At 35.6% G+C, this 17,468-nt stretch overlaps 1 protein-coding gene across 2 annotated transcripts in view; it reads right to left on the bottom strand.

The window, feature by feature from the left end:
* ZFYVE1 (zinc finger FYVE-type containing 1) overlaps positions 1–17,468 on the bottom strand; it is a 53,416-nt gene that overhangs the window by 17,251 nt on the left and 18,697 nt on the right. For both annotated transcript variants that reach the window (XM_074235788.1, XM_074235789.1), the window contains 7 exons: positions 13,019–13,125; positions 10,329–10,437; positions 9,753–9,850; positions 9,542–9,659; positions 2,026–2,196; positions 1,283–1,463; positions 561–674 (listed from right to left, as the gene is read on the bottom strand). In XM_074235788.1, coding sequence (XP_074091889.1) covers positions 561–674; positions 1,283–1,463; positions 2,026–2,196; positions 9,542–9,659; positions 9,753–9,850; positions 10,329–10,437; positions 13,019–13,125 — 898 coding nt within the window. The remainder of the gene's footprint in view (positions 1–560; positions 675–1,282; positions 1,464–2,025; positions 2,197–9,541; positions 9,660–9,752; positions 9,851–10,328; positions 10,438–13,018; positions 13,126–17,468) is intronic.

Below are 17,468 nucleotides of genomic sequence, written 5' to 3'. Positions count from 1 at the left end.
AAGATACTCTACCCCTTAGATAAGCACATCCCAACTCCCTTATAGCACAGACACTTCACTAGCAAAAGCCCAACTGCAAAAATTGATGATCCTAACTTGAAGCTTTTGTTGATATGATTCTAAGCTTTCCAGAGTACCCAGAAACTCAAGGTCACTAATGGAGATTTAAGCAGAAGCTCCTGAGAGACAAGTATGAACACTTTAAGAAGGTCAGCATGGTAGAACCAATCTTCTTAATTAACCATTACCTATGTCCTTGAAAAGGGGTTGGATATATTAATTGCTAGAGAACTAGCAGACTCAGAGAGAAGACTGAAGTATATTTTCCCCTCAGATTTGGTGGGGGGAGAAGGAACAAAGCTAATGCAGAAGTCTATTTAGTTTGACTATTCTTATTTTCTTATTTTCTTGCTTTTCAATGGGTTGAGGAAGGGAAGGTGAAAGGGGGAAAATTTGGAACTAAAAATAAAACTGAATTTAAAAAGAAGAGTGGATAATACAAAAGTTCATTACTTTAATATGAAGACACCTCACTGGAGTGAATAACTGCCCATGCCTACCTAGTGGTATGTCGATGGCTGTTACTACAGCTCCCAGGGTATTCTGCACTGCCTCACCCACTTTCCTGGCAATCAGTGTCCCACCTTCTTCATCCACCTGTGCCTCTGGAACATCTGTACAAAAAATATTTCTGTATTAAAGGACAAGTCTAATGATAAATTCTCATTCATCTCTAAACAGATGAAAACAAGATCCTTTGTCAAAGCATGAAATCTAAAAGATACAAAAGGGAAAAAACTTCTAGATTCTTCTCCCCAGGGAAGTACAGTTCAATTCTGTAAGGTTTGAGGCATATCATCCACTGAGGGCAAGAGACAATTTGTCCTGTTTTTTTTAATTCCGTATCTGGAAAATAATTTACTAACCCACCTTCAAAATCCAAGAGAAATGTTTTCCTTTAAGAGCACTAAAGAAACATCTTCAAAAAAAAGCCATAAACCAGGGTCCTCATCTACAAATTATACTGCCATTCCAAGACTTTCTACTGCTGATTTTATCTCCAAAGGATTAGAAATCTAGGATATACTAAATAGCAAAAAACGGCACCTACATGAGTACAGAGAAGAGGATAAGCCAAAAGTTGAGACATGAATCATCCTCAGAAAAAGTCTAATTTGGGAGTGTACCAGAGTGCAGGTATCCAATCCCAAAGGTTCAGTGAAGTATACAAAAGAAGGAAGCACTCTTCCTCTATTCTTGTAGCCCCATTGTCCCAAATTACCTAAATGGATGCTTCTTGCATCAAAGCAGGTGTCACACACCCTAACAGGTGCAGGCCCCCAGCCCCGCTCAGGCACTGGACGGGTCTTGGATGAACAGCTGTCACAGAAGCCCTCCCCACAGGCCCTGCAGTGGTGCTTGGTGTCATTATCTTTAAACGATGTTGCACACTTGTTGCAGTTCTAACAACCCAGAAACAAAAAAGAAACAGTGTCAGTTCAGGTAAAGGGGGGCCAGGATACATTAAAAAAAAAAAATGCCATGGAGTCACACTGGGATTGAAATAGATGTGTGAATATTAACTGCAAACTTCCTTCTCAAAAGTAGGTACCTTGCGCATTCATCCCACCTGGCACAACCCCACAATTCCCAATAGAGAACGTATAGTAATATACCCAAGGCAGTAATATAAATGTTTTTCTTAATCAGAATTAAGGCAATTTTCCGAAGAGGTTTCTTGTAGACTTAAACTCACTACTTAAGCTTCATAAGCTATTTGAGATCAGAGATTCCAGCTCACTCCCAAGTGGAGCAACTGAAATCAGTGAGGGGACATGACTTGTCCAAGGTCACTAAGTTAAAACAGGAAAGGAAAACTTGGTAGCCTAGCTCAAGCTATTGTACTCTCTCCAGGCCTATGTTGTGGATCTCCCCAAATCTTCCCACTCATTTGGTAGGCAAATGGCATAAGCTTAACACATACAATAACAGGGCCGGTGGAACTATGCAGATGTTCCTACATACCAGGATCTGGGAGTTGGGTCTCCAATAGGCAGGGGCAATCTGGTCTGTCAGCCAAGACGTCACTGCCTTGGTGGGCCCAAGACTCAGCTCAGACACTGACTGTGCCATAAAGTTCATCCCATCTAGCAAGCGCTGGGCAGCATTGTTGTTGTCCTTCAAAAATCCATCTGTCTAAAACAAACAAATGGGTATGAGTCATGCCTCCAAATGAAAGAAAGGAGCAAATACTTCTGATAAGTTGACTATTCACCATTAATGAAACCTCACAAATCAATCTATCATCAATATTTATTAAGTTTCTAATACTATTATATGCTTAAGCATGGGGATTCAAGTACAAAAAATGTAATATATTCTATTCACAAGGAGTTTATATTCTAATGAACACAAAATCATTTGAAAAGATTGATAGCCCGAGAACCAACACACTCACTTCTATACAAATATCAAATCCACAAGGACCTACAGACAGAATCATCATAAAACCTAGGGCATATATATGTAACACTTTGCAAATGTGAAAGCACTATATGAATATCAATTCAATCTAAAACAAGGATTACAATACATATTATTGAAGACTGAGAAACATGTTTCTAAAAAACCTCCAATTATGTAGTAACAAACAGAAAAGGAAAACAATTTTAATCTTTAAAACTCTTTTATCCTTATAACAAAAATGATATAGCTAATATTAATGTATTATCTTAAGATGTGCAAAACATTATACAAAGAGGATGTCTAGGATGTAGGCATTGCAGGTAATGTTATACCAATTTAACAGATGGGAAAGCTTAGATTGAGATTAAGTGACTTGACTAAAGACCAGATAAATAGGTAGTCATTTCCTGGAAACTAACCTATGATAATAGTGGCTTAAAGAAGAGAATACTATCAATCTCATGGTATTGGTGGTAGTGAGAGCCCAAAGGGAAAAAACATCCAACTGAATGGAAGTTCTATTAAGTCCTCAAAGCAAACTAGCCTGGAAAAAAAAGGGGGGGTCATTTCTAGAAAAAAGATCATAGTCAGAAATGAGAAAATTCGGAAAGTAAAGCTATTCAAACAAGAAGAATAAAGAAATGCTCTAGATTGTGATGATCCAACTAGCTGTTCAAACATAAAGAGTAAGCTTTATAAGAAATACCTTGTAGAAGAGACAGAAGTTAGGAAATTAGGGTTGTAACAACCTATCATATTTCAGTAGGTAAAGAAGTTTATGATTAACTTTTCTTCCTAAATTATTCCATGTGAGAATTAAATTATAAAATAAAAGCAGCAGATTATTTCCTTATAAAAGGAAGGGTTTTCTCCTAACATCCTGAATTCAAAAGAAAACTTAAAAGGCCAGAGAACACTGAAGGGTACTGAGGATCCCTCAAGCCTATCACACCATGAACATTTAAAATAAAAAGTTTAGGGGCAGCTACATGATGCAGTGGATAGAGCACCAGCCCTGGAGTCAGGGGGACCTGAGTTCAAATCCAACCTCAGACACTTAATAATTACCTAGCTGTGTGACCATGGGCAAGTCACTTAACCCCACTGCCTTACAAAAAACAAAAACAAAAAAAGTTTAAATTTTATTATGGTATGTAAAAGTGTGTGTGTGTGTGTAAAAACTTGGCTTGGTTTTTTCTTTTTATAGTATGCAGTAAGTTTTAACATGGCAGTTCAAACATTGTCTGGCTCAATTATGTCCTCCTTCTGAACTTCCTTTTACTCTCTTCTGTGTATCTTTTTAAATATTTCATTCAAACTCATTTTCTTTCTTTTTCATACATTACATTCACATGCCATCTTTTTTAGCCATTATCCAACTGATTCAAGTTCCTGACTTTTAAAAAAATACAATGAGAAGTACCTTTAAAGACAAAGGTCTTTTCCCTCTTTAAAAATTCTCATTGGGGTATGAAAATATTAGACATATATCTTGGGATTAAAAGGTATGTACAACTTAAGTGATTTGTGGGGGGAGTAGAGTTCCAAATTACTTTCCAGAATGGATCCATTCACATATACTTATCTTCCCATTACAATCACCCCCCACACACACACACACACACAGTAACTTGCCTAACTCTCCACCCTGCCCCAACATCCCTTCAAAAATTCCCTATCTTATAATAAATAAGCAAAGTAAAGCAAAATAAAATCCATACATAGGCTACATCTGAAAACATGAAGCCTGTTCTATAACTTATTTCTCTCTCAAAGGTGAAAAGCACAATTTCTTACTACTCTTATAGTCATGATTGATCAGAATACTGATCAGTTTTTTAAGAATTTCAAACTTGTTTTCCTTTAGAGTAATTTAACTGTTAAACTTGTTTTGATTCTTCTCATTTCACTATTCATTAGTTCATACAGTTCAGATTTCTCTGAATCCATCATTCATTAGAACGCAATAAAATTCCACTGCAATCATATAGAATGATCACACAATGATAGGTATACTCAGTCCCTAATTGATGGGCACTCCCTCTATTGCTCTTTGCTATTAAAAAAAAATGCTGCTATAAATATTTTTGTAATTTGACTCTTCCCTCTTTAAAAAAAAAACCTCTATTTAGAGGCTATTTATGCCAATAATAGTAACGCTACTGTTAGGTCAAAGCATGAATGACTTTTTGGGTATTGTTACAAATTACTTTCCAGAGTGATTAGATCCATTCACAATTTTACCAAATAATACATTAGTATGCCTATCCTATCAGCCTCTCCTACAATAATCATTTTCCATTTTTGTTATTCTTGCCAAACTGATAGACATAAGGCAAAACCTTATTATTCCTCTTAAGACATTTTTCATATAGTTGTTGGTAGTGTACATTTCTTCTTTCGAGTACTGTCCCTTCATTACCTGAGGAATGGCTTTTATGCTTATGTATAAGATACATACTTGGATATCAGACTGTTATTAGAAGCCTTTCCTATAAAGAAAGATCTTCCCCAGACAGTTGTTTCCCTTTAACTATAGTGATTTTCAATTTTATGTAATCAAAATTGTTCATTCTCCTTCTTTCTAATTTTCTGAGGAGATTTTGTCCAATATTGAATCTTTACTTAGCAGTTAAGAGTTCTTGAGCTTACTGAACACTGCACTCCAAGATTTAATTAATTTTGGAACTTGTGCAACTAAATTCCAGTTATCAATGTCTTCATTTTTTAACCAGTATCAAGTAGTTGTGCAATTTAATTCATATAACTCCTAAGTATGTCTTGGTAGAGGAAGATATTTTATACATTCTATTATTCTCAAAGGAATTTCTATTTCTGTCTTTCTTTAGTTTCAATGGTAATATACAGAAAGGTTGATAATATGGTGGAGGGAGGGTTACTTTATATCCCACTACATTTAGTGAAGTTATTTTCAATTAACTTTTTGGTTAAATCTCTCTAAATTCACTGAAATTAACTTTAAAAAGTGATAATTCTGTTTCCTCTTCACCTACATTTATTCCCACAATTTGTTTTTATCTTACTATTTATCAACAATATTTCTAGAACCATAATTAAATAAGAGGGATGAAAATTGACACATTTTATTTCCCCTTGATCTTACCAAAAAGGCCTTCAGTGTTACCCAAAAACCAAAACATTGTTTTAGATACTGTTATCACATTAAAGAATAATCCATTTATTCCAATGCCTAATGCTTTTAATATGAAAGGGCTGCTATACTTTGTTGTTTTTTTTATTTTTTATTTTATTTATTTATTTTGGATTTTTTTTTTCAAGGCAATGGGGTTAAGTGGCTTGCCCAAGGCCACATGGCTAGGTAATTATTAAGTGTCTGAGGTCAGATTTGAACCCAGGTACTCCTCACTCCAAGGCCGGTGCTCTATTCACTGCGCCACCTAGCCACCCCCTAATAGTTTTTCATTTAATTTTTTTTTTTAGGTTTTTCCAAGGCAAACGGGGTTAAGTGGCTTGCCCAAGGCCACACAGCTAGGTAATTATTAAGTGTCTGTGACCGGATTTGAACCCAGGTACTCTGGACTCCAGAGCCAGTGCTTTATCCACTACGCCACCTAGCTGCCCAGCTGCTATACTTTTTCAAAAGCTTGTTATGAATCTACTATCTGATAATTTTATTTTTGGTATTAAAAAGATCTGTGTATTAAGATTTGGCATTAAGAAGAAACCTTCCTAATAATGGACTGGCTCTAAATTCATGGTATATATCCACCCAGGTTTTGATGGATAATATATTTAGTATGTTGTTGCAATCTCTTTGCTAGTATTTTATCCAATATTATTACCTCACTATTCATTAGAGATACTATGGATTTATATTTTCTTTCTCTGGGTTAATTCTCCCTGGTTTAAGTATAAAGATCACCTATGTCATAGAAAAGAAATTTGGTAAGAATAGCCTTTATTTTCCTAGTTTTTGCAAATACTTTATATAAAACTTTTTTGTTTTCTTTTCTTTTTTACTTTTAAAATGTTTTGCTGAGGTTTTTTTCATATCACTTCTTCAACCCTTTAGTAAAAGCCCTGGCCTATAACAAATAATATGATCAAACACAACAAGCAAGGCATTGACCATCACTGAAAATGCTTATTTGGTTCTGTATCATTAATCCTTCACCTCTCTACCAAGAGATGCAAGATATGCTTCATTATCAGTCTTCTGAAGTCATGATTTCAATTGATATTTAAAATATTGATAATTAAGTTATTTGACTAATTATAGATAATTAAAATATCTGATTAAATCAAAGTACTGAGGTCTTTCAGAATTAATTCCCCTTATAGTTAGTCAGTTAAAATGTTCTAATTCTGTTCACCTTGCTTTGCATCAGTTCATAGAAGTCTTTCCACATTTCCCTGAATCTCTAATAAAACTCATTTCTACTACCAGGGGCAGCTAGGTGGCGTAGTGGATAAAGCACCAGCCTTGGAGTCAGGAGTACCTGGGTTCAAATCCGGTCTCAGACACTTAATAATTACCTAGCTGTGTGGCCATGGGCAAGCCACTTAACCCCATTTGCCTAGTAAAAATCTAAAAAAAAAAAAAAAAAAAAAAAAAGTAAAACTCATTTCTCATGGCATAAAATTTCACTACATTTATATTCCACAAATTGTTCAGTTATTCCCCAAATGATGGACAACTATTGTGTTACCAATTTTTTGCCACTATGAAAAAAAAATGCTGCCATAAATATTCTTATACTTATATGATCTTTCTTTCTGCTCCTGATCTCTTTGAAAGTACACTCTAATAATATCACTAGATCCATGGGCACATACAAATTTTGTTGTAGCTCCAAATTATTTTCCAGAATAGCTGTACCAATTTATATTTCCAAGAACACACTAAGCATCCTTCCTCCCACCACCATTTCAACGATTGCTATGTACTTTTTGTTTTCCTTGCCAGTCTGATATATGAGAGAAGTCATACTTTAAGAGTTATCTGGGTTTGTATTTCCCTTATTAATGGATTGGAGCATTTTTTTTTCACATGGTTGTTCATATTTTGTATTTCTGGCTTATTCATATCCTTTGATTAATGTGCCAATTAGAGAATGGCTAATTTTTATATATTTGCATCAGTACCTTAAATAGTTTAGATAGTAAAGCTATGAAGACTTATCCATTATTTTCTTCTGATTCTTAATATATGTAGTTTCTCTGCATTAAGTATTTTAAATTTTATGTAATCAAAATTTTTCTGTTTTTTAATTAATCTCAATTCCTTGCTTCATTAAGAATTCTTTTCTTCATAGTTAAGAAAAATACCTCCTTCTTTTGTCCTTCAAAATTTCCATGAAATACTCTGAAATTTCATTCCTTTTCCAGGTGAAGTACTGCAGTTTATGGTACAATATGTTGCTCTAAAATTAATTGTCAGATAGCTTTCCAGTTTTTCCAGGAATTTTGATTAAAAAGGGAGGTATTATATCTTAGTAACTAGTGCTCCTGGATTTATCAAACACTATACTGATATGTAAGATTGCTTATAGATTTTATCTAATGATGAAATTTTGCAATTTTTTTACCAGTGTCAAACTGTCTTAATGCTTACTACTTTATCTAATATGAAATCTAAACTAGCTAGTCCCACTTAATTCAAACCTTTTATTACTCCTCTTGAGATTCTTGGTCTTTTGTTCCTCTGGATTAGGGGCAGGCAATGTCAGGCTGGCTGGCCATATAAGACCTGCAAAATCTGGTACTGCCATGGCAACTGCAAGACTTGAAATTCAATAAATCTAGAGGCTTTTTAGGGATGAATTAATTGTTTGATCAAATATAGCAGCATCATTTTTAAATTGATAATTTTGTATGGTCCATGAATGGTGTTATAAATATACAAAAATAGCATTGGCAGAAAAACAAATCCCTATCCCTTCTCTAGATAAATGTTGTTTTTATTTTGTATTTTATTTATTATTATTTTTTTTTTTTGGTTTTTGCAAGGCAAACGTGGTTAAGTGGCTTGCCCAAGGCCACACAGCTAAGTAATTATTAAGTGTCTGAGACCAGATTTGAACCCAGCTACTCCTGACTCCAGGGCCGGTGTTTCATCCACTACGCCACCTAGCTGCCCCTATTTTGTATTTTAAATGGTGTGGCATTAAATTTGTAAATTAATTCATATAACATCACAATTTTTATTATTAAGGCATGGCCCAATGATGGGCAGATGTCTTCCTTAATTTTTATATAAAGTACTTTGTACTTGTATTTATAAGAGTATTAACTAGCTAGCTGGATATTCAGGCACTTTAATAAATTTTGTAGTTATTTGGAACAAGATTTATTTTTCTATTTCTTCTATCTTCCACTAGTAATATGCAAAAAGGCTATTAGTTTTTAAATTATATCTCCTACTTTACTGAAGTTAATATTTCTAACTGAATCCCTAGAGTTCTCTATATATACTACGTAAGTTATGCAAAATATCATTTACAAAATGTAGTTAATTGTTTTCTCTTTGTGTATACAAGTTTCCTACATTTTCTGTTCTGAGGGGACTTAGGTGTCAGCTCCTGCTTCCCAAAGCTCACTCTAGCTTGTGACACAACCCACCCAGCCTATTCTTCCTAACCCTTCACTAGGGGTTGTCCTCATTCAAAATGCCTGCTGGCTTTGGCCCTGGTTTACCTAAGCTTGAAGGATTTCTTGCCACTGTTCTTTCCCCAGACCTGCAAAGCTTCAGGCCCCTTTACCAGAGTTCCTGCTGGTTTTCTGAGTGCCACCCCTCTTTTAGCAAACCCTAAGTACTGGTCATGTACTTGAACAGTCTTTGTGCCCTAGACTGAATGGAGGAGCTTCTGTTTCTCTTCCATTTTCTTTATCATTGCTATATCACCTTTTCAGCTCTATGTTGGAGTCTGAAGGAGAGAATAGTTCCTCAACAACCTTTTATAACATGATCTTTACCAGAAACTTTCATTACTAACATATTACTGACTATTCCTGACACCAAATATGACTCTCTGTCACATCTACATATTATTAGATATTAAATGAGAAATAAGCAAAAAATTAGAATACTTACTCCAGGCCAGACATGTTCAATTTCTGTCCGTACTACTGTGTCCACAGGATCTTGATTCCCAAACCAGTATTGCCGACTACGATATACCACACCACAGTTAGGACACTCAATCACATATCTATAATGGAAGTAAACAGCTATCTTTAAGTAGGCATAAGAAGGACATGTATATATATATTAAAGTATCTGAAACTCAGCTCCCTCTACTCACCCAGACCATGCATATTTTGCAAGACCCATCCACGGAGAATCGGTAGAAGCAGATGTTTTAGGCACCACACTGACTTCTTTTCCTCTTTCATAACAGGCCTGGAACATATAGCACTCTATCAATTTCCAGTGTGTACAGAACAACCCTGCCCCACATGAACACTACTGAAATTTGGAATCTCATAGGTCAAGAAAAAAAAAGAATCATTTTTTTTAAAAAAAGTCAATTCTTTGAAAGTTAATCATTAAAACATGAGTGCACATATGAATACATAAAGTCCAAAAATACTAGATGGTACCTGTGGCTAAAGAAAAAAATTTTTTTATGAATATGCAGTCATAAGATCAATCTCTAACTATAGATCTAAGCAGACTAAAGTGAAACAAAAATCAAGAAATGTCTGAAAGAATATCTCATCTAAAAATGTACACGTAGATACTTGATAAAAGGCACCAGTAACACAACACACTGCAACTCCAAAAGCACTGAGATAGGACAAGAGATAGCTAGTGGACTGTTTCAAGCTTAAAGTCTCTCTCAGAGGAGAGAAAAAGAGAAGCATGCCCCCGAACTTACCTTGCAAGTATAAACCCGGTTATCATACTGGTGGGAATATCTACAGCGGTTCTTTGCTTCATGAGGCACTCCTTCTTTTCCATGATTCATGCTATTTTTACATCCAGACCTATGATCCAAAAAGTAACAGTGATGCAACAAGCATGATGTTAGGCTGGAAGATATTTCAGATCAAAAACAGCCACAAGATATTACTGTGGTGTAAATTGGGGGTCTCTACATAAATGAATGAAACGAGGTCATATAATACATGACTCTCCACACCAACTTTCAACTGTCAAGAGAAAGAAAAACTATTGTCCTTACAACCCAAAATACGGAGAAAAATTAAATGATTCTTTTTTTAAACAATGTATACAGAGGGGAAGGGAAGTAGGGAAAAATACATAGAAAAATATATACCAAAAATATATACAAATTTATACAATAATGAAATTTATAGATTATAAATACAAAATAATATGGAAAGAGGCTCAAAAAACTGTTGGGAGGTAAATATGAAAGAACTCACGTAGGAACTAGGATTTGAGCTGGTATTTAAAGGAATCTAGAAATTCAAAGTGGCAGAGGTAAAAACAGAGTGTATTCCAGGTATGGGATAACAGCCTGGGGTTAGGAGATGTATTGTTGTGTAGGAGCAACAATAATGAGTAGGTTAGTTTGGCTGGACTGTTCAATGCATGAAAGGGAGTAAATGTTTAAGACTGAAAAGACTAAAGCCAAATTGTGGAGGGCTTTTAAATGCCAAACAAGCAAGTTTATATGTTATTCCATAAGGAATAGGAGTCCCTTGACTTTAATTGAGTAGACAAGGGACATGGGCAGAACTGTACTTTTGATAGCTATGGAGGGCAGATTGGAGAAGAGACTGGAAAAGCAGGGAGGTCAGTTAAAAGGTTATTACAATAGTCAAGGTTGGAGAGGATAAGGACTTGAACTAAGGCAGCAGCTTTGTGAGTACAAAGAAGAAGAAAGCTAGAAGAGACATTATGGAGTGAAAAGAAGGAAATATTTCCAAGAGGAAAAAGCTAAAGTAAGACTTGGAATTTCCTGTTAGGAAAACGAAAAAAGAGATATAATGTATTTAAATAGAGATGAAGTTTGATATCACAGGATCATATTGAGAGCTAGAAGAAACTTTAGGAGCAATCAAGTCCTATGCCTTAATTTTACAGATGAAGAAATTGAGGCACAGAGAATTTAGGTGATCTACCTAGGGTCCCGTAGCCAGTAAATGTCTGGGTTGGGATTTGAATCTAGGTTTTATTGACTTGAATCTAGCAGCCATCTAGCCCAACCAATACTGGAAAGAAAATTCTTCCTACAAAATACCTCACAAGTAGTCAAGTCTTTATTTAAAGGCTCCAATGGCAAGCAAATACCTTCACAAAGATAGCAAGTTACACTTTTGGATAACTCTAAAGGGCTTCCCCCCCTCTTATATTAAGCTTAAATTTGACTCTGAAACTTCTACTCATAGATTCTTATTTTTCCCTCTGAACCTTGATCAACCAGATAGAGCAAATATAATCCTTCTTCCATATTAGAGCCCTCCAAATTCTTGTATATGGTTATTATTTTATCCTTCTTAACTCTACCCATCTTGAAGCTAAAACATCACCAGGAACTTCAAGGGATCCTCAAACTATAGTAACTGAAATCCTATTCTAGTTGTCTGCCTCTGGACATTCTCTAGACTTATATTATTCCTAAAATGGGACACCTTAACTGAACAAAATATTCAATGAGAACTAACATGATTAACTGCAATCCTTATTCTTAAAACTATACCTGTATTAATAAAGTCTAAGAGTGCAATAGCTTTTTTCAGCCATCATCTCTTACTGAGCATCTTTAATCAGCTAAAACTCCAAATTTTTTTCAAAAAAAAAACTATTTTCTATTCATGCTTTCCCAATTGTATTTGTGAGGCTAATTTACTGAACTCAAACATAACATTTTACATATTTATCTCCATTAAATTTTGATTCAACCCAATCTTCTCAAGATCTTTTTGGATCTTGGTTCTATAATACAACGTATCCTTACCAGCTTTTTTTAATGTGAAAATCTGCTACTGTACCATTTGTGCCTTTTTCAAAATCACTGATCCTACACTAGCCAATCAGTTAGCTTTTCTAAGTCTCAGTTTCCTCATTTATAGAACAGAGAAAATGTTGTCAATGAGAATCAAATGAAATAATTTGTGTTTTTATAACCCTTAAAATACTATATAAAATGGCAACACTTCAGAGCGTAAGTTTCTTGAGAGAAAGAACTGTTTCATTTTTTCCTCAGTACCTTGATTAGAGTGCATATTTAATGTTTTACCTACTAACTAATAAGTAGCAAAATTAGGATTCAAATCTAGATCCTCCCACTGCATTTTACCCTATAATGAACTATATCTCTCAGATAGTCAATAATCATTAAATAACAACATAATATATTGAAGTTTAGATTTTCAACCCAACCTCTAGCCCACACTGCCCAGGTGCCATTCTGGTTCAGAACTTTCAAAGGTTAATTCTAAGTTAGGCTTTGCATTTTTATACATCAAGAAGGTTCACAGACATTTCTATCTTATGACTTTAAAAAAATTGGGTTCCTCTTCATTTGTCCTACAAAATAGGCCAGGCCTAACTCACTTTTCTAGTAGTGGGTAGGGGTGAATTATTGTCTTCACTTACCCACAGCTGAGGCAAATGGAAGAGCAGGTGAAGTACTCATCTGGAAAAAAGGAACTGTGAGCCATCTGGTCATCAGGGATCTCACCGCTGAAGCGGTCACTCAATGCCTGCCAGAATTGAGGGGGAAAGGCAAAAAACTACTGAGCAACTCAGAAGAAAGTCACTTCTGCCCTGTTTTTGCTTCAAAGGAGCAGCCTTCATAGAAAGGCTAAATTACTGGTCTGATCTGACAGATTCCTCACCTGGAAAGGGGAGACCGACTAAAACTGCTATCATGGTCCAGCAAGTACTTATCAATATTTTAATAAACCTCAGGAAAAAACTATCAACCCCTCCCTTCCAAAAAATCATGAAGGAGCAAAGTTCCTCTAAATACCATTTATAGTTGAGATCTGTCACACACTGGGTCTTTAATAATAGAAAATAACAAATATAATTGCCCATGTTTATCATGGTCAAATTGGCACTGAAAAAAATAAGGCATAAAAGGATGATAGTTTTCACTTTGATCTAATAGTAGCTCTTACAAAGTTGAGGATTTCCTGGATTCCTCACTCTTCCTTTTCCCTCCCCCCCCTTATAATTCACAGGGATGGTTTATTAAGTATTAGAAAGGTGTCAAAATGGGGGGGGAACTATCCCAAAAATTTTAAAAGAATTATCATTACATTGGCAACCTTTTATCAGTACTGCTAAGCCAAGACAAAAAGCAGCTGAGTCTCCTTGAGCTGAAATAAATTTCAGGTCAAAGAATAAAGTATGTTTGTAGAGATAAACTGAAAAATTTAAGTTGAAAGGCATCTTCCATTTCTAACTCTCTATTTACTCTTTACATTCCACTAGACCATCCCTTCAAGCTGAATATTTTTTCCCTCTAAATCAAAAAGCAATATAAATTCAATCATCGATTTCTAAAGTTAAGCAAATTAAAAGAGGAATAGATTCTGCAGTCATTAAGACATCTAATTTCACTTTAAATTCCAGATTTTTAACATGTTGGTTAATCACTTAAATATCTTTCAAAAGGGGGAGATTTTTTAAGTGGAAGGAGGAATAACTTTTTTAAAATTTTTTTAAAGAAATGTTAAGATTAATTTAAGCCGCAGGCAAAAAAAGATTTCAATTATCAATTCAGATGCTTCAAACACTGGGGAGAACTTCATACAATGGTGTGTGTATATATATTTTTTTAAATATTTTAAAAGCCTAAAGAAATACAAAATGATCCAATCTAATAATAAAACAGAATTCCCCCTTTTGGGATGATTTTGGAAAAGGTAATCAAACCCTTTAACACAGCTTGCAAATAGTAAGACACGAAAAAAAAATCCAATAAAGCAGAAAGGTAGCTAACAATCTCAAGATTTCTTTTGCCTGTGATATAGATCTTTCTTCTCTTTCCCCTGCCTATCTTAATCCTATTCATACCTTAGCACTCAAAGTCATATCCCACATTCTAACTACCATCAACCCCTCTTCCTGAGCTCTATAACATAGTCCTGGTATCACTTAGCTTGGTCTTTAAAATTTCTTGTCTTCCCAAATATACAATAAGCTCTGTACTAGCATGGATCATATGATCAACATCATGTTTTACTTATTTTTATATCTCCCATAGCGCCAAGGAGAGCGAAATGCACACTTCAGACATTCAAAAGATATTTGATGAAAGAACCATGTGCCACCAGAAACTTGTTTTTACACCCTAGCAAATATTCCTTCCTCATATGAGGGAGTCCCTGACAAAATTCAACAGGTTTCTCTTACATTTCCAAGTACAATCTGGCCTCAAACCATCCCAGACTATCAAGAACAATGGCCCAGACTCCTACAGAGAGTTTGGTTATAATGATCAAGCAGAACGATTTGTTATAGTTGTGTGGAGGAGTTCCCTGCTTCATGTGGAACTGACTATATGGATACAGCGAGAGACACAAAGCTTATGCTTGATGCCCTGTTTCTTTCCCTTTTGTAGCACCCCTCTCCTGGAAATTCTCTGGACTTACTTAAATGATCTCCTTCCATGAAAGGGATGGAGCTATATGATCTCCATAGTTCCTTTCTACTCTGAATGCTATAATCCAACCCCACACTCCCATGGCACCCAACTCCTCTTTCAATTCCTCTCCTCCCTGTCTACTCTTTCTCTCTCTCCATCTCCTTTTTACTTCTCTCTCTCCCTCTCTTCCTAGGACACATGAGTTGAATTTAGATGGTGGTGATGCAACTCTCCATAGTGTATTGACTATTTAGCACTCTGCATGACTTAAGCTGCTTGCCTGCATAAAACCTCTGTGGGAATGGGACATGAAGGAGTCGAGGAATAGAAGTGATAGGACAGAGGAGAGAGGAAGGAAAAAAAGAAAAGGATGGGGGGAGGTAAAAAAGAAAAGGATGGGGGAGGAAAAAAGGGAGAGGGGGAGAAAAAGGAGGGAAAGAGAGAAGGGAGAAAGAAGAAAGGAAAGGGGAAAGAAAGAGGGGGGAGAGAAAAAAGAAGGGGAAGGGAAAGAAAAAAGGAAAGTGGGAGAGGGAAAGAAAAGGAGAAGGGAGAAATAAAGGAGGGGAAAGGGGGAAGATGGAAAAGAGAAAGGGAGGGAGAAAGGAAAAGGGAAAGTGGGGAAGGAAGGGACAGTTGAGAGGGAGAAAGGGAAGAAATAGTTTATTTAATGTCACTTGATGAGTGTAAACCCAGGGTCTGAGAGGGGAAGTGTGAATTTGCTATTCTCTCAATCATTCTCAGTTCCTGCATGCATCTCATAGGGAAAGCATCTCAGTAGGTCATAAGATTAGAATCTCCTCTACATTATATTCTACTTCAGTTGGTAGAAATGATCAGCTTAAAGATCCCTGCTAAGTTTCCTTGGACTTTCTTCTATTTTCTATGACCTCAATCAATAAGGAAAACAAAACTTAAGTAATATAGTGGTGTGCATACCCTTTACTATGATCATATTTACACTTAGATGTGAAGAGTTTTCAAGAGTATTTATCCCTAAACATCAATTTCCCTGCCAGCTGAGTCTTTACCTGTTTTAGCTTTCTTCTATTTGTGTAGAAGTCCTGGTTCCCACCTGCCTCCTGATCAATACCTTAGCTAGGTATGGTGAAAAATAAAATTTACAATTGTTTCCAAATCAACCACCTCAGATCCATCTGATTCTTGATATATACTGCCTTCTTTTAAAAAAGCCTTAATCCTCCTTCCAACTACAAACTCTTTAAGGATACCCTATTATGTACTTCATTCACCTTATGGAAAATTTAAGGTAATTCTGACAATGAACTTTTACCTTTTCCCACTAACTTTATATTATAAACCCCCTGTAAGGAGAAACTCAATTGTAATCTCTTAAAACATTATGGTTTAGGGGCGGCTAGGTGACGTAGTGAATAAAGCACCGGCCTTGGAGTCAGGAGTACCTGGGTTCAAATCCAGTCTCAGACACTTAATAATTACCTAGCTGTGTGGCCTTGGGCAAGCCACTTAACCCCATTTGCCTTGCAAAAACCTTAAAAAAAAAATTATGGTTTGGGCAACTACATAGCACAGTGAATAGAACACAGGCCCAGGAAGACCTGAGTTCAAATTCAACCTCAAATACTTAATAATTATCTAGCTGTGTGACCTTGGGAAAGTCACTTAACCTCACTGCCTTACCATAAAAAAAACCAAACAAATAAATAACACCTCCCCCCCCAAAAAAACGCTATGGTTCACAGGCCTTTTCATTCATTTATTCAACACACATCCATTAGTGAAGCTAGCAAACATGGGAATGCTACAAACACAAATAAAATAGAGTACTTCCTATAAGCTAATAGCTGTAAGAAGGCATATATTTATACTAAAAAATTTTAGTATTAGTACATAAAAATATAAACAATATATCTCAAGATCAGAAGGAAAAGATTACTCCCTAGATAAGGAAGGGAATCAGAAAAATCAAGAAAGGCAACAGACACCTGTTATTCAAGCTATACCCAGTAATGATAGGGTTTTAATTTTAAGAGGATATTCTTAAATAGTCAATAGCTAAAAGAAAGAACAAATAGAGAATTTCAGGATGTAAGATATTATTTGGGGGTTGGAATCCTGAGCCCTACTGAATGTATCACTCAAACAACAAAGGAAAGGCAAGTCTCCTATTTTACCTGTAGATGAGGCCAGCTAGGTATATAGACAAGTATCATAACCTGCACTACAGAGAGAATCTTACAATGTTAGCTTTGGAAGAAAGTTTTCTTTTCTTTCTTTCCTCCTTTTTTTTGGTATGTGTGTGAAGGGGCATTGGGGTTAAATAATTTGCCCAAAGTCACACAACTAATGAGTGTCTGAGGTTGGATTTGAACTCAGGTCCTCCAGGGTAGGTGGTTCCATCCACTTGCACCACCTAGTTGCCCTTCGAAGAAGTCTTTAGAGGCCAGGCACTCAAACTGTTAGTTGTTTTAC

The sequence above is a fragment of the Macrotis lagotis genome, chromosome 4 (assembly GCF_037893015.1).
Source record: "Macrotis lagotis isolate mMagLag1 chromosome 4, bilby.v1.9.chrom.fasta, whole genome shotgun sequence".
Classification (NCBI taxonomy): Eukaryota; Metazoa; Chordata; class Mammalia; order Peramelemorphia; family Peramelidae; genus Macrotis; species Macrotis lagotis.
The sequence above is the reverse complement of the archived record's forward strand: the minus strand, read 5'-3'. Positions and strand labels throughout refer to the sequence as shown.